This window comes from Pan paniscus, chromosome 1 (genome assembly GCF_029289425.2).
Source record: "Pan paniscus chromosome 1, NHGRI_mPanPan1-v2.0_pri, whole genome shotgun sequence".
Classification (NCBI taxonomy): domain Eukaryota; kingdom Metazoa; phylum Chordata; class Mammalia; order Primates; family Hominidae; genus Pan; species Pan paniscus.
Genome location: NC_073249.2, coordinates 26,646,440 through 26,663,815, shown reverse-complemented (window position 1 = coordinate 26,663,815; position 17,376 = coordinate 26,646,440). Strand labels below are relative to the sequence as shown.

The window sequence follows — 17,376 nt, the reverse complement described above, 5'->3', positions numbered from 1 at the left end:
CCTAGAGCTTTTACTAGGGGTCCTTCTCATTGGCAGCCCTGAACTCCCTCCGCTTCTTGTTTCTCTCAACCCAGGGATGTGTTGAAAGTTCTTTTCAACCTTCTTATGTATCTGCATTGTCTTCAATGCATGGATGAACCTGGGGGGAAATGGCTTAAAATGCCGGGCTTACTTATAATTCTGTGTTTTTTCCTACTGGATTTTCTTCACTGCCTTATTAGCTTTCTGATGCCTTCGAGCACATTCTTTCTATTTTTGTCCCTATGTTCTTATTTTCAGTGTTTGCAGACTAACTCATCCATTATTGGAAACAAAATTCTCTTGAATCCTTCTTCAAGACTTGTTTTTTCCACATCCCTTCCTAAGCCAGAGTCAGAGAGGGATTGTTCTGTTCTTATATGCACCTTTTACACATTCAGCTGTGAGCTCCATTAGTGCAGAGGTGGTACTTACCATACCCATACCTTTATCTTAGCCTCTTACAAGGTAATTAGTATGTTATAACCACTCATAAAATATTTGCTGAAGTATTTATTGAATGAGCAGTTGTAAAAGAATACATAAACTTTTTTCTCTTTGGTGTTAATAACCCTTTTTACTATAGCTCCTCTATTTTTGTTTCCAATTTATAGAAAATTTTCAAGTATCTTTTGCATCAGAACTATGAGTAAAGAAGTACAAGGGTAACTACAAGTAGCACTTTTAAACGATTAAATGTTGCTGCCTTTACAATCTGTGTTATAGTTGGCTGACCTCTTGAGCTTGAAGGTTATCAGGTTAAAACCAATTTCCAGTACATAACACCCTGATTACGGGACAGTTTGGATTCTTTTTCTGTTCAACAGACATTGCCAGTACTCGGATTTGTCTCGCTGCTTTATCACGGTTCCATTGAAATAGGTAGGGGAGCTCCATATCTGAAGTGTGAAAATGTTCTGGGGTTAATTGTACAGTTAAGGACATGTTCTAAAAAGCTCTTTCATTGGCTGTCTTTATCATGGTACCAGCCTTGGATTGAGAAACAGCCCATAAGAAAATTAATTAGTGGTCTTTCCATGGTTAGAAATAAGAGAATTATCTCCTGCATCATCCTAATAAGCTTAACTGTGTTAGGTTGATCAGTCCTGGCTTTCTACATTGAAGAAAAGTGAGCATCATTTCAACCCAACAGTCTTTGACACATAGTGTTTTTTCACATTTGTTTCATTTACTAGTGAGGAGAGAATTATGAGACGTTAGAAAATGCAGGTGATGTATCAACAGGCCACAGTTGGATTTTTATCCTAAAGAACAGTTTTATTTCCTTCCTATGACTTTGTATAATCTATGCATTTTTAAGAATAGGATAGGAAGTGAGATTTTATTGGAGTATTCAGACAGAATGCCAGGAGGAAAAGAGAAACACTTTCATTGACAACCAGTTTTATCTTAGGAAACTGAGTCAAGAAGAGTATGAACGGCAAGAAAGAGAGCACAGGCTGTCAGCTGCAGATGAAAAGGCAGTTTCGGCTGCAGAGGAAGTAAAAACTTACAAGTAAGTTCACCTCCTAAAGAGGGTATCAGTGGCTAATGAAACTAGTGTTGGCTTTTTTTATTAGCACAAAAGCATAAATAAATGGTTAGAGGACATGAATACATCAATTCACACAAAAGAAAAACTAAATTTTAAGTTAACAAATGGAAAAATATTAACAAATACCCAGTGTTGGCAAAACTGTAAGGGAACTTGATTTGTGCAAACAGTTCTGGGGGTTGGAGGGGGTGGGAGCAGTTTGTTATATGATGTATCAAAAGCCATTAAAGTGATTTTGCCATTTGATAGACCCAGTAGTCCTAACTTTGGGAAAATTTTTGTGATGTAATTAAAGGATGAAAAAAGGTTTATAGTGGAAGATATTAATAATAGGATTATTTGAGAACATATTTAGGAACAGTTAAAGGAATTGTAATATATCAACTCAATCTCCAGCTGTTAAAGGAAATTATGTATCATTAGTTTTCATCATATTGTACTTTTGTTATAACCAACCATGTAAAATATGCTTTATATTTCTGGATAAGCTCTATTAGGGTACAGTCGTTAGGGTAACGGTTAACATAGTCAGATTGTTTGGGTTTTTATTCAGTTGTGCTTTAAATGATAAAGCCAAGTGTAATTCTTAGGCGGAGAATTGAAGAAATGGAGGATGAATTACAGAAGACAGAGCGGTCATTTAAAAACCAGGTAATAATTCTAGTGCCCTACTATATAGTGCCCGGAATTCTTTGATAACTAATAGAGGCTATTATAATGAATCTGTAAGCATATTTTGTGATGTATTATCTTTTTCAGATCGCTACCCATGAGAAGAAAGCTCATGAAAACTGGGTAAGATTTCTTTTTTTCTTTCCCTTATTTTGTGCATAGTCTCCCACAACTGAATTTGGATATTTTTCTTCAATAGCTCAAAGCTCGTGCTGCAGAAAGAGCTATAGCTGAAGAGAAAAGGGAAGCTGCCAACTTGAGACACAAGTATGTGGATTTTGATGCCTATATTTTCAGTGTGTGTTCTCTTAAGGAATTGGTTTCTATTTCATATTTAACTCTTTCTTAAATATTCTTTCTCTATATTCAAGATTATTAGAATTAACACAAAAGATGGCAATGCTGCAAGAAGAACCTGTGATTGTAAAACCAATGCCAGGAAAACCAAATACACAAAACCCTCCACGGAGAGGTAAGGGAGCACCTTGTAAAGGGCAACAATCTGTTTTTTGATGTAAAATGTATATAAGTGACTTTTTATTTCTGTGTGTAATGGTTATGGTACCCTAGGAATAATCCCAAGAACTGAATAAAGAAAAAAAGGCTGTCTTAAAATGCTAACAAGATGCTGTCATCTTTAGGTCCTCTGAGCCAGAATGGCTCTTTTGGCCCATCCCCTGTGAGTGGTGGAGAATGCTCCCCTCCATTGACAGTGGAGCCACCCGTGAGACCTCTCTCTGCTACTCTCAATCGAAGAGATATGCCTAGAAGTGAATTTGGTGAGCATTCACATGTTTCCTTGCAATACTCTTTTGGGTGGCTTTTTCCCTTTTATTTGAGAATTCTAATGCAAACACTTTAGAATTCGGGTCTGTCCAGTATAGAAAAGAAAATTTCTTAATTTGTCTTGGTGGATTCAACTGCAAGTATTCAACTGCAAGATTTGCTTTAGAACAGAAGGCATTTATTATTTTCCTTTATTATTTTGTTTCTCTTTAATTTTTTACTCTGAAGTGTAAGCCCTTATCTTTCAAAATTAAAGTTCTGTGGGATTCCTCTCCCAAATACAGCCGACCCTTGAACAACACAAGTTTGGTCTGTGCAGGTCCACTTCTATGCAGATTTTTTTCAAAAAATATTTTGGGAAATTTTTTGGAGCTTTGCAATAATTTGAAAGAACTTGCAGATGAACCACATAGCCTAGAAATATAAAAAAATTAAGAAGAATTTATGTATGTCGTGAATGCATAAAATATATGTAGATACTAGTCTGTGTTATAAACTATTGGAAAATATACAAAGATCTATTTTAAAAAGTTAAAATTTATCAAAACTTGCACAAGCACAGATGTACATGACAGCATTCACAATTGGGAAAAAGTAAACACATGTAAAGATGCAGTTTTAAATCATAAATGCATAAGATTAGCTGTAGTACATACTGTAGTACTACAATAATTTCATAACCACCTCCCGTTGCTATTGCAGTGAGCTCAAGTGTTGTGAGTATCTGTTTAAAACACCGTGTGATGTTAATCTGCATGTGGTCAGCTCATCTTTCCAGTAAATTGTGTATCACAGTAAACATAATCTCTCATGGTTCTTGTGTATTTTTCATGTTTAGTGCAATAACATAAACCTTGAATAACACCATGGGACCCATATAAAATGCCACTAGTGATGCTGGAAGTATTCTCAAGAAGCAAAGTCATGACACTACTAGAAAAGTTGAATTGCTTTGATATATACCATAGTTTGGAGTGTGCAGCAGCAGTCATTTCAGTCAGACGATTCATCTTGTAAACAGACCATGTACACGTACTGTACAAATACAATACAGTGTTATAAATACATTTCCTCTTCCTTATGATTTCAATAACATTTTATTTAGCTTACTTTATTAAAGTAAGAATACAGTATACAATATATATACAGAATATGTGTTAACTGTTTATGTTATTGGTAAGGCTTCTGGTCAATAGTAGGCTATTTATTAGTATGTAGGTTTTGGGGAGTCAAAAGTTACACGTGGATTTTTGACTGCGCAGGGGATCAGCACACCTAACCCCTGCATTGTTCGAGTCAACTGTATTATAAAAGTAGCCTCAATAACTTTACCGTTTATGCAGCATACATGTTTCCACTTCTCATTACTATAGTATGAAACGCTGTTGAGTCTATTTTGAATCCTAAATATGTCTATAATACTCAGTAAGATACGGAAGTCAGATTACATATACACTGAACAAAAATCACCATGTAGAATACTGTACATGTAAGTCTGTAGCTTGAAGTATAGAACCAGAGCCATTAATGTGCAGGGTTTATTGTTCTTTCAGTGCAAGGCAGTTCTTATTTTAATTCTTTAAGTCCATGCATAAATTGTAAGTGATTTCCCTTCATAAGTATTGGGAGACCTATTTTTAATGTTGCTTTCCAGATAAGACTTGAACCCTGATCTGTCCACAATTTATTATTTCTTCCAAAAAATACATATAAGGACTCTGTTCTTTCTTTCTCAAGGATCAGTGGACGGGCCTCTACCTCATCCTCGATGGTCAGCTGAGGCATCTGGGAAACCCTCTCCTTCTGGTAAGGGAGCAAGAGTGTTCAAAGAGTCTAAAACCATGCAGGAAGTGGGGAGAGGATTTTTTTTTTTTAATCCTCCTCACAGAGTACACAAGTCAGAATAAGTCTAAATCAGTTCTCTGGTCTTTAACAGATCCAGGATCTGGTACAGCTACCATGATGAACAGCAGCTCAAGAGGCTCTTCCCCTACCAGGGTACTCGATGAAGGCAAGGTAAATGCACCCATTTTGAATAATTAGTTATTTCAGGAACATTTAGCTCTTCCTACAACTCTCTCTTTGCCTCATCTCCTATTTGTGTGTTCTATCTGTACTATCTCATTTATTTTTTAAAAAAGCAAACTGTTCTCCAAGAGCCTGAAGTCCCCTCAGTTCCCAGCATTACATCTTTGGCTGAGCGTCCAGTAGCAGTAAGTACTTAGAAGTGTGGACTGAACTGGGCTATAAGTTGCATGGCAATATTGATCTTACTTTTATCCTTGACTTGGGAGTGTTGGTGAAATCTGATGGATTCATTGGCCTTTTCTCCTCTCTCCTGTTTGGTTAGACATTTAACCTGTGTAGAGCATCTGCTGTAACTGTAATTAACTTAAACAAAAGTGAAAAGTCCCCACTCTTGTGTGTCTCAGTGTTTAACGCTCTTAGGCAAAGTAAATTCATTGTAAATTGTGTAATTCATTATTATGTCTTCATTTGGAAGTGTGCTGTTTAAGAATACCTACAGTTGTATACTAGGCAAACCCTATTTTGAATGATCTGAAATTACAGATTGATAACAGAAGAATGTTTGCTGGAAGTGAAATACTGAATAGTGGAAGTCTATAATTACCCATTGAGCCAGTTCCCAGCAGTGTCCTTAAACAGTGTCCACATAAGTGTATTCTCTTGTAACTTGTATAGCTGTTATGGCTGGTAAGTCCTCTGATCATACCTCACTGTGATTCTCGACATTGAAATTAAAATAATTTTAATGATTGAGAGAGTTTCCAACCCACTTTCCCATAGGAAGTGATTAATCAGTATCTCATAGTAGACAGTATTACTAGTGAATGAAGGTGAATAGAGCTGTGCCTGTATAATTTGTGTACATAAGATTGTTTCTCTTGGAAAATACTTCCAAGTTCCAGCACAGGACTCCAGGAATACACATTTCTTGAGAAATGTTTTTATCCAAGGGCAGCTTGGATAAGACCCGAGACCCCTTTGAAGTAGGAGACTTCAAAGAGTGTAGAGACTACTTTGTTAGAAAGGAGAAGCAGAGGTGGAAAGAACGTGGCCTTGGAGTCAAACCTGGCATGGAATTCCAGCCAGCCTCTTACATGCTGTGTGACCGTCAGCAAATCTAATACTCTCTGGGCCTGTGTTCCTGCATATTTAGAACAAGATGGTCCTATTAGAGATTTAGAGATGTGAGAATTCGTGTTAATATATGTAAGGCCTACAGAAGGTACTCTGAATAATCGCTGTTACATGGTAGAGAATGGATTTTTCATTCCCTTTCATTCTCTGCATTCTTAATATGGAAATTACTCTGATGGGAGGGATGTGCAGAGGGAGTGACTGCCTTAGAAATAGATGTATGAATGGCATAACTTATATCATTAGTCAGGAATGACCTCCATTTATAACCTGTGCTTTCCCTTCCATTTGCAGATGTAAGCAATAATATGATACAGCAAGTGTTCACTCCTGTGGCATACTTTTAACCTTTCTAAGCTTGTCAGTGGGAACAAATGAGAGGGGTAGAGTTTTTTGCACTAATTCTGCTCTGGACAAGTGCCTGACATCTGCTTCATTGGGTTTTAGTTTTTACTGGTGTTGGTGCTTTTGTCTGTCATACCATAGTATTTCAAAACTTCAATTGTTTCTACTCTGCAGGTTAATATGGCTCCAAAAGGGCCCCCTCCTTTCCCAGGAGTCCCTCTCATGAGCACCCCCATGGGAGGCCCTGTACCACCACCCATTCGATATGGACCACCACCTCAGCTCTGCGGACCTTTTGGGCCTCGGCCACTTCCTCCACCCTTTGGTAAGATGATCTGAACAGTAGTAATTGACTTGTAAAGCACATTCATCTTCTCCCTCTATCCCTTGCTAAAACAACTGCAATTGCGGGGCTTTGCAATGCAGCGATGAAGCTGATTGAGTACACTGTAACTTTTCCCCAAGTTTCTTCAGACACAAAGGGTGCTGCATAATCTCCTGTGATTAGATGGGCAATAGTTGTCTCTAATAGAACAAGGAAAGGGGCTATTTATAAAAAGCCAGAAATATTCATCACATTGAACATCTGTGGCTGTGTACTAGGCTCTGCAATGGATAGCAAGGTAGATAAAATACATCCCCTAACTAAGATGTCCTGTAGGTCACAAATATACACATTCTACAACATAAAGCTTCTAATCACCCATAATGGAAGCATAAGCAGTAGGTCACAGAATATTAAGGAAAGACAAAACCCTCAACCCTCACCTTGGGAATACAAAGAAGGGAGATATGAAAGAGAAGGTAGAATTTAACAGCTATCTAATGAATGCTGCTGAATTTAATTAGATGGAGCTGGAAAGCCTTTTCCAGCAGGGCAAGCACCTTAATTTTTATGGCATTTATTAGGTACATCTTGAGCTACTGCATAAATTTTTAACTGATACACAGTAGTTAATGGAATTTATCAAAATTTTTATTGCAATGAAGCCATATTTAGTCTGTCTTCTTGGTATGGTATATAGTACTTCCAAGTACAAATCTGTCTCTTTTTTTCAGATGAAGATGACAGGCCAGGCACAGTGGCTCACGCCTGTAATCCCAGCACTTTATGAATCCCAGCATTCATTAGATGAGGCTGAGGCAGGTGGATCCCTTGAGCCTAGGAGTTTGAGACCAGCCTGGGCAACATGGTGAAACCCCCATCTCTACAAAAAATACAAAAATTAGCTGGGAGTGGTGGCGTGCACCTGTAGTCCCAGCTTCTGGGGAGTCTGAGGTGGGAGGATTGATTGAGTCCAGGAGATTGAGGCTGCAGTGAGCCATGATCACTCATTACACTCCAGCCCGTGTGACAGGCAAGACCTTGCCGCCAAAAAAAAAAAAAAAAAGGATGACAGACTATATTAACATACCTGGCATTATCTTAATTTAAATACGTTCCTAGGAATTTACTTGAAATAATTTTTGTTTTCCAGGCCCTGGTATGCATCCACCACTAGGCTTAAGAGAATTTGCACCAGGCATTCCACCAGGAAGACGGGACCTGCCTCTCCACCCTCGGGAATTTTTACCTGGACACGCACCATTTAGACCTTTAGGTTCACTTGGCCCAAGAGAGTACTTTATTCCTGGTACCCGATTACCACCCCCAACCCATGGTCCCCAGGAATACCCACCACCACCTGCTGTAAGAGACTTATTGCCGTCAGGCTCTAGAGATGAGCCTCCACCTGCCTCTCAGAGCACTAGCCAGGACTGTTCACAGGCTTTAAAACAGAGCCCATAAAACTATGACCTCTGAGGTTTCATTGGAGAGAAAGTGTACTGTGCATTATTCATTACAGTAAAGGATGTCATTGGCTTCAAAATCCAAAAGTTTATTTTAAAAGGTTTGTTGTTAGAACTAAGCTGCCTTGGCAGTGTGTATTTTTGAGCCAAACAATTCAAAAATGTCATTTCTTCCCTAAATAAAAATCACCTTTTAAGCTAGAGCGTCCTTACAACTTTGAAATGTGCAATAAAGAATACCTGTGTTTTAGCTAATGTAGCATATGTAATTGCAAAATGATTTAGAATGTCATGAAAAATATGAACATTTCCTGTGGAAATGCTTTAAGAACATGTATTTCCATTATCCTATTTTTAGTGTACACCAGCTGAATACGGAGCAACGGTGTTTATAAGCGTTTTTTTTTAAACTATCTGGTCACAAAGACTGTTACGCTAAAAATGTTTACTAAAAGATCACTAAACTATCTCCCCTCTTGCTGAAGTTCTTTGTAGTAATAGCTCATAAAAATTTGTTTATTAATATTTCCCGAGTGTCTGTTGACTCATTGGACTGTTATGAGGCTTGTGCCATTTGGGGAACATGTAAACTCAGGCTCCCAGAACTGAAGATGGTGGCTGGTGGCACACTTCCGGCTGCTCCTCCGTCACCTGTCAACTCTACAAGTGATGTCTTCTTTTTATTTCAAAGAAGTTTATTTCCCACTTGTATAGCATTTACATGCTTTCTTTACGATCCTCATTGTCTATTTGAGAATGGTTTTCTGAGAGTGAGTTTACAATAGTAGCAAGAGTTGTTTGACCTGATGTTCCATTGTTTTTACCATTCCTGTAGAAAAAGGGTGCATAACAGAAAAATGAAAATGATGTGTCATGGCCATAAATTACAGAAATCTTTAAAAATTTTAAAATGTACAGTCCCTTATCTATCTTTACCATTCCTTGCCACTGACTTTTGAGGAATATAATAAAAAGATTGGAAGAGTATAATGCCATGAGAAAGAATGACTTAGGACTGTGAGCGTTATAACATGCCCTAGGTCAGCAACCAAGGGTTGAAATCAGTTCTGTTTTAGGGGGGAATCGGGGGGGGGGGGGGCGACAGATATTATTCCAAAATTAATATTAATTAATATTTAAACATTGGTGTTTTTATTTAAAAATCAGTAACTAACCATCTGGAATTGCACCATACTTAAAGTCTTATCCATTACTACACTGTCTGTCTTTAAAACAATGTTTCTTTAAATACTCTACAACGTTTCTAAGAACGAACTTCAGACATTTTAATTACAGTAATAATAGCACTCCTTTTAAGGAGTTTCAGATCCACACTAAAACTAAAATCATAAAAGGCTGATACTTTTCTTTGCTGCTAGGCTATATTCTTCCATTCTTTGAAGTGCTATGATGTAATATTTTTGAAACCTAGTGTATGTCTTGGCACTGTTGTGATATTTAATCAAGAATACCTTGTAAAAAGGAGCAAAAGCTTCAATGTGAAACAATTTTCTCTCTTTATACTAAACTGAAGATAGTTTAGAAAGATAAGGACCTTTGAAAGAAGACAACTCTGTCAAAGTTCATAAGGAATATAAAAATTCTTCAGGAAAAGAGAATTCAATCTATATGTCCTCCCGTTTAATATCAAGAATAGAAGAAATTAAGAGGAAAACTCCACAGAAGAGCATAGGCCACTTTTAGCCATGTAAAAATAAGATTAAGTCACAAATACAACTTTTGAGTTTACCTGTCAGTATCTCTTTAGGACACAAAACAATGCTGAAGTTAATATAATTTCTAATTTTAAATGTCATTTAAGTGTAGATTATGCCATCTAGGAAGGTAAATAGGAAAGGTAAATTAAATCTATTTTTAAAATTCAAAATATTAGAGTATTTTTCCCCTCTAAAGCCTTTTTTGGTGATTATTCTGTATCTGACATAATTGAGAAACTGGTAAGCTGTAAAGATTCCAGTGTAGCTTCTCTGAGAAGTTGTGAGCCAGTCCATAACTGCTTCCTCTCACATCCATCTGATTGCACCATTTCTGCAGCAAACCCCAAACAAAGCAGGGTGCCAATATGCAGATGGCATAGGGAGTATCATCCCTCAGCCAAATCACTTTTCCATCTCTAAAGTTTCATCTATTTTGGAAGTCATCTCCAACTAATTGTGTCTGGATGTAGTTGCTAAAATTGTCCTATTTATGAAGCAGCAATATTCAGCCTGAAAGCATTTCTGCTATAGTTGTAGTTACATCGCCAATGGCTGATTTTTTTCATTGGAAAGTAAATTTAAGTAATTCGTGGGATGTGGTATATTCTGTGTCAACTTCAAGACAATCACTCATTTTCTCGTTATATTCAGGTCTGAATTAAAGTTAAGTTAATCACACAGTGTTCAATTTAAGCTTCTTTAATGTTGATGAAAGGTATTTGTAGTTCATATAAACCATACTTATGTGAAGGATAGCAGATGCTTCATATAAATTATCACTTTGATATACATATCTTATGGTTTATGAGAAAAGAGAAAAAATAATACATCGGTTTTGCTACACTTTAATGGGTTTTTTTTTTTTTTAAGGGATTTTTTTTCAGGTCTTGTCAGCAACATCAAACAAAAGGTACTGAGTACTCCACAGGGTACAGAGTGCTGCCAAGCACCTTAGAAAAATTACATGACACGGAGAAAATGCGCTTCTTGCTCCTTGAAGAGCTTACAATCTAGGGATTTGACAACTCACAGTCTTAGGAACTGAGCAAAGTAAGGCAAATTCTTCATCCCCTAGAGCTATTGTGGACTGAATCATTTTAGAATTTGGAATTAATCCAATCAAGATGAGAGACAAGACTAAATTTGGCCGAGAATTCATTCAGCCTCACATAGTTTTTATTAACATCCGTCTAGTAAACGGAATGGACCTAACAGACAACTGAAAGTAAAGACTAGATCTCTTGAAGTGCAAGGGCTAAAACAACTTAATTGTGGTTACTTATTTTAAAAAGCAAACATACTGAATGGTATGACTAGGGTGATTACACTAGTTTAAAAATAGGCCAGGTACTGACACTGCATTCCCCTCATGCATTGCTCATTTAAAATAGTGAATATTAAAATATGTGGGCTTTACATCTAACCCACAGAAAGCCCACCACAAATGTTCTGTGTATCAAATATCCACCTCATGTGTACTATGAAAGTTTTATTTATGCCCCATTAAGTCAAAAGTAAATTATAGTAAGCTAATGACCTGCATATTTTCATATGGATGAATGTCAGTATATCTAAATAGGAAATAAATGGCGATCCTATCTACCTATATAAAAAAAATAGAGTATCTTTCCAGATTTTGCATACTCCTCACTGTAAGAAGAGGTATGCAGGTTTTAAGGTTTCACAATCAGTTGTCAGAAAAACAGCAGTTATGCCTGCAGTATCTCATTAGCATCTGACTCAATTATTTTTAGATTACATTGTTTAGAAGACATTGTAAACCCATCTAAAACTTTGTAATTATTTTGAGATGGTTCCAATGTTAACCCTAGAATCATCATCAGAAAGAGTAACAATGTGATGTAGAAGAACAGCTAATCGACATGACTAAAAATATGCTCATTTTCAGAAAAACAATCTGGTCATCTGGAAACAATCACAGCTTCAACCTAGGGAACACTCCCATGTGGGATACTGATCTGGCCAAGGCACACTTTCTAAGCAGGAAAACTATCAGATCAGGGTGAATTTAGGCCACTTCAGAGGTGCTGCCTATAAACATCCAGACAGACCTTCTTAGGCAGCAGAACTGGTCCCATTCCTCTCAAAGCAGTTTGACACTACCCTACCCACATCAACCCAAAGCTTGACGTTAAGTCAAAAGAGCATATTGGAGCAAAAGTGAACAGATGTGTAAACTCTAGCACATTCTTATTGCTGTATTAAGTCTGAAGATGAGCACATCCTACCCACGACAGTATTGTTCCAGGAAGCAGGGTAGGAGTAGTGGTAAATTAGAAAATAGACTATTAATTGCACAATTAATAGAAAAGTAAAAACATGTTTCAAAATCTACAATAAACCTGTATCCCAAGGAGTCCTATACGTCAGTGATGTGCTGGACTCTGAATTCTGTGGTACAGCTTTGCATTGGACTCCCTCCGGCCTACTGGTCTGGGTACGGCTTGCTTCCTGCCTGTTGAAGGGTGAATATGCTACACAGAGCTATGATGGTTTCTACTGAGTGGTAAAATTCACAGAAGTTCCAGGTTCATCATGTCAGGATCATTCCTTGTGCAAAGTTTGATGTAGATGAAGATAAAGTGGTTTCTTGGTCAATAATTGCAATTTCTTTCTTTTAAAGTCAGTGGGTTTCTTGTATCTGTAATCACAACAGAAAGACCATTGTTTAAAATACATTGATAACTGAACTCTTCCAAGGTTAAATACTGGGTATGGGGGATTCAGAAGAAAGATATACTAGTCACCATCAAATTAGTACTAATTCTATATGCACATCACTTACAGTTCTATTACAATTGGCCCAGGTTTAATTTCATCCATCTCCATGAAAGCAAAACACTTGGTGCTGGTAAACCTTTTTTTAGGCTTGTAGTGTTTGAATTCAAAGAAGATAGCTGCACCTAAGGAATTAAAACAAGCCACATAAACCACAGATAGCACATTTCTTGTGTGTCAATTAATTTTCTTTGATCACCAGAAGCATATGACCAGCTACAGCTGGCATAATTTGACAAAACAACTTGTGCCAGTCTCAGTGATTTGGCAGTAACTTACTATGGTTGTCACCCCAAACTCTTCTGTATCTGAGTAGAGTGACGTTTCTCCTTATCATCCAATTCTACAAACTATAGCAAAGCTTCTTGAGCTAGACTGCCTCAAGAATGTATAACAGTTATGTACACAGGTAGAATCATAAGCTGCTATAAAATATGAAATGCCACAGAAGAACAGAGAAGATACTTCAATACACATAGAGACTCATTAGGTAGAAAATGCATTTAAAAGAGTTCCTAAAAAAATTTAAGCTTGAATTGTTTCCCTTACCCCAAAACAAAAACTCAAAAATTCAATCTTGGGGGTATTTTGGAATTCAAGCAACATAAATCACATGCTGGCTCAGCTGGAAAATGGTATCTGTTTCCTCAACACCTTTTTCAGTATTCAAAGCACTGCTGTGATGTTTTTCCTGGAATTGCATGTTTGTGTCAAGACAGTGCTGTAGAAGACAAAGGTTCAAAGAGCAAATCTATTTATTCTGCCACTCTCCTCCAATGAGCAAGTGATAATGAGAAATTTAGACAGTTCTGGCCGGGTGCGGTGGCTCATGCCTGTAATCCCAGCACTTTGGGAGGCAGAGATGGGCAGATCACTTGAGCCCAGGAGTTTGAGACCAGCCTGGGCAACAAGGGGGTGGTAAGACCCCACCTCTATAAAAAAATTTTTTTAAATAGCCAGGCTTGGTGGCACGTGCCTGTACTCCCAGCTACTCGGGAGGCTGAGTTGGAAGGACTGCCTGAGCCCGGGGAGATTGAGGCTGCAGTGAGCCATGATCATGCCACTGTGCCCCAGCCTGTGTGACAAAGTGAGACTCTGTCTCAAAAAAAGAAAAAAATAAGAAATTTAGACGGTCCTATGTCCCCAAAGTCCAACAGATAAACTCTTCCCCCAATCCTGCAGAAAAAAGCTAAAAATGGAGAAATAAGTTGCCTCATCAATGTGGCCAAGAAAAATGAATTTCTAAAGAAGGCATGGAAAGTGAAGGAAGTCAGTGTCTCACTCTTCACCGGCTATTTCTAAATACTGCCTTAACCAGAGCAGTCCAGGAGCTTGGCTTGCAAAGACAACATACATTTAATACTGCCGCTGATGACAAAACTCACAAGTCACTAGAAGTTTAGCAATGTTCAGAAATGTGTGCACAGCACTGGCACTTGGGTCCAAATGGACCACATCACATGGCAAGGGAGGAAAGAAAAACCAATTGCTCAGGAGACAATGGGATGTGGGTGAGGGAGAGATGGGCATATTTGGCCATCCACTCCCAACACGCTCAAAAGGATTACAATAGTTAGGTTACTGGTAACATCTCTTCCCTAGGTGTGTGACCTTGTCCACAAATGGTGGCTTCTCTTCTCCCTCCCACAGCACTCAGAGGCATTTTGTCATTAGAAAACCAAAGATTTTAAAGACAGCAGAGTCTTTTCTGCTAGGAAACCCATCTCCTCCTCATGATCATGTCTTGAGGTCTGAATAAATGTGAATGATAAAGTCACGTTTGAAAACAATACTAAAGTTCAAATATGTTACCATCATTTTGAAGAAGTTAAACAAATTATTAATCTGTATCACCTGTAAATAATATATTTCCTGCATCTTTCATCATGCTTTTTATAAGAAAGAACAAAATGTGAAACAGGAATATCCTGGGAAGATTAAGTTAAAATGTTTGTAAACATGAAAGTATAGTCATTAACACTAATATCAGTTAAAACTACAGTAACAGTAAACAGTAAGTTTGAAGCTGGAAAAAATTAATAGAGTCAAATTTTGAATCTAGTTCTACTTTTATTATCTGGTGAGTCGAGCCATTAAGAAAGAACACAGTGTAATAAAATAAAAAAGTTAGCCCATGAAACACTCCACCTTCTCCCCTCCACATCACAAACATTTCCTAAGGCAATGGAGTTAAAGAAATGAAACAAATCAATAGTTTTGTTCAGAAGACATACTTTGTAACTGAAATTTCTTCAACGTTATTTATTAAGCACCTCCTACATACATAGTCTTCTAACACAGCAACTCTGGAGCTTTGGTGTATGTCAGAATCACCTAGAGGGCTTCCTAAAACAGACCGCTAGGCCCATCCCCATGGTTTCGGATTCAGGATATCTGGGGTTGCCACCTAAGAAGGCTCCAGCTGCTGCTCCTGTTCCAGGAATCATACTCTGAGAACCACTGTTCTAACAGAAGCACTGAAAGGTCTTTTAGTGGAGGAACAGAGGAGGCAGCAGCACCAGACTTGAGAAGTGAAATATCGAATATTTCAGATGCCGAGGCAATCACTTCAAAAGGCACTTGAATATCCTACAGAGCTTGAACATTTCAGAAACTGCAATTGAACCCTCAGGTGATAAAGGGATTCTGAAGTCACCTTTTTGGAGAACACTGAAATTTCCACTGGGTGAAAAGCATGGGGAAGTATTTAATACTAAGAATCGTACTTGGAAATGTAGCCTCACTATTTCAAAAATTTGCTTTTGTCCTTTCCTATTTCCTAACAATTAACTGCAAGTTAAGTTATCGTTCTACCAAACTAGAAATACTGGGAGAAAACCCTGGTTCTTAATTTGAAGAAGAAAACTGAATCGTTAGGGAACCTTCACGCACTCCTGCTTCTCCCGGCCCTTTAGTGTGTGAAAAACTTTGTTTTGTTGGTAAGGTCAATAAAATTTTATTATCAAAGATTGTTTTACTATATAACAGTGCTATTAGACAAGTAGATAACACAATTCAAATCAATAAACACTATGTTACATTTACTTCTGCCAGATACTAACTATGCTAGGTCCACCATATGTACAAACACAAATAAGATGAGAATTCTGTCCATAAGAAGCCAAGTATTATTTAGGATTACAAACCTTTAGTTAATTTTTCAACATGCTTCTGGAGCTCAATGTCCACATTAAAATGAACATATGTATCTTCTTTTCTTGAAGCCACAGGAGTATCTTGCACAGGAGTTAAGTCTATGCCATTCAGATCTAAAGAGAAAAGAAGTTTCTCTTTAGGAACATTCAAATATACAGACTTAAAAACTGCAGGCCAGGCGCGGTGGCTCACGCCTGTAATCCTAGCACTTTGGGAGGCCGAGGCGGGCAGATGACAAGGTCAGGAGATCAAGAACATCCTGGCTAACATGGTGAAACCCCGTCTCTACTAAAAATACAAAAAAAATTAGCCGGGTGTGGTGGCGGGCGCCTATAGTCCCAGCTACTCGGGAGGCTCAGGCAGGAGAATGGCATGAACCCAGGAGGCGGAGCTTACAGTGAGCCGAGATCGCACCACTGCACTCCAGCCTGGGCAAAAGAGCTAGACTCCATCTCAAAAAAAAAAAAAAAAAAACTGCAAACTAGGTAGGGCATGGTGGCTCACACCTGTAACCCCAGAACTTTGGGAGGCTAAGGCGGGTGGATCACTTAAGGTCAGGAGTTCAAGACTAGCCTGACCAATATGGTGAAACCCCATCTCTACTAAAAATACAAAAAATTAGCCAGGCGTGGTGGTGCACACCTGTAATCCCAGCTACTTGGGAGGCTGAGGCAGGAGAATCTCTTGAATCCGGGAGGCAGAGGTTGCAGTGAGCCAAGATCGCGCCACTGCACTCCAGCCTGGGCAGTAAGAGTGAAACTCTGTGTCAAAAAAACAAAAAACAAACAAAAAAACCCTGTCAACTACAGGGCGTATATTTCATAAGGATGCTTGCAGAAAGGTAAGAGGAAATTCTTGGGCTAACAGAAATTCCCATTTGGCGTGAGCAGGTACCTGAAGAGTTGCAGGTGACCACAGAGGCATGTGGAGGGGGCTGAGTGAGGGGATGGGAGATTTCGCGGTGGGAAGGAGGAAACCTGTCTCAATCAGGTACAAAAGAAAGCTTGTAGAACACAAAATTTCATCTTTATAGGGAAGAAGTGAAAAGAACTTTTTGTTTTCCTTAGGAAATAGGCCACTATATTTTTGTCTGCAATAAAAACTTAGAATGTAAATAATATGCCTCAATGGGACCTTACCCCTAATTTCCAAACTTGATCAAGTGTATGATTTGGAAAGACCTTTTAAATCTAACATTATCAGAATCCCCTGCCGTATTCAAGTCAAATGACCAAAAATGCACATGAAAATTGCCAATGAAACCCTTCCATCAATGAATACGTTTTTACAAATATTATCTAAATTCTCATTATATTTGTTGTAACAACCTGTTTTATACCAACTAGACAGAACACTAAGTTATTGTGTATGGTT

The 17,376-nt window shown here is 38.0% G+C and overlaps 2 protein-coding genes across 5 annotated transcripts in view; one reads left to right on the top strand and one right to left on the bottom strand.

Annotated features, from left to right (window-relative positions):
• Window positions 1–8,854, top strand: part of MIA3 (MIA SH3 domain ER export factor 3) — a 53,602-nt gene extending 44,748 nt beyond the window's left edge. For 2 of the 4 annotated variants that reach the window (XM_034947404.3, XM_063597791.1), the window contains 11 exons: window positions 1,433–1,534; window positions 2,164–2,224; window positions 2,333–2,368; window positions 2,445–2,512; window positions 2,617–2,717; window positions 2,887–3,024; window positions 4,769–4,837; window positions 4,968–5,047; window positions 5,173–5,244; window positions 6,713–6,863; window positions 8,017–8,854. In XM_034947404.3, the coding sequence (XP_034803295.3) occupies window positions 1,433–1,534; window positions 2,164–2,224; window positions 2,333–2,368; window positions 2,445–2,512; window positions 2,617–2,717; window positions 2,887–3,024; window positions 4,769–4,837; window positions 4,968–5,047; window positions 5,173–5,244; window positions 6,713–6,863; window positions 8,017–8,327 (1,189 nt within the window). In that variant the 3' untranslated portion in view covers window positions 8,328–8,854. The remainder of the gene's footprint in view (window positions 1–1,432; window positions 1,535–2,163; window positions 2,225–2,332; window positions 2,369–2,444; window positions 2,513–2,616; window positions 2,718–2,886; window positions 3,025–4,768; window positions 4,838–4,967; window positions 5,048–5,172; window positions 5,245–6,712; window positions 6,864–8,016) is intronic. The other 2 variants (XM_034947388.3, XM_008967752.5) reach the window with 1 other exon arrangement.
• A 2,022-nt stretch (window positions 8,855–10,876) lies between these two features.
• Window positions 10,877–17,376, bottom strand: part of AIDA (axin interactor, dorsalization associated) — a 44,461-nt gene continuing 37,961 nt past the window's right edge. The window contains exons 8-10 of the mRNA XM_003814887.5: window positions 15,993–16,115; window positions 12,854–12,971; window positions 10,877–12,709 (exon numbers count right to left, since the gene is read on the bottom strand). Of these exons, the coding sequence (XP_003814935.2) occupies window positions 12,613–12,709; window positions 12,854–12,971; window positions 15,993–16,115 (338 nt within the window). The 3' untranslated portion in view covers window positions 10,877–12,612. The remainder of the gene's footprint in view (window positions 12,710–12,853; window positions 12,972–15,992; window positions 16,116–17,376) is intronic.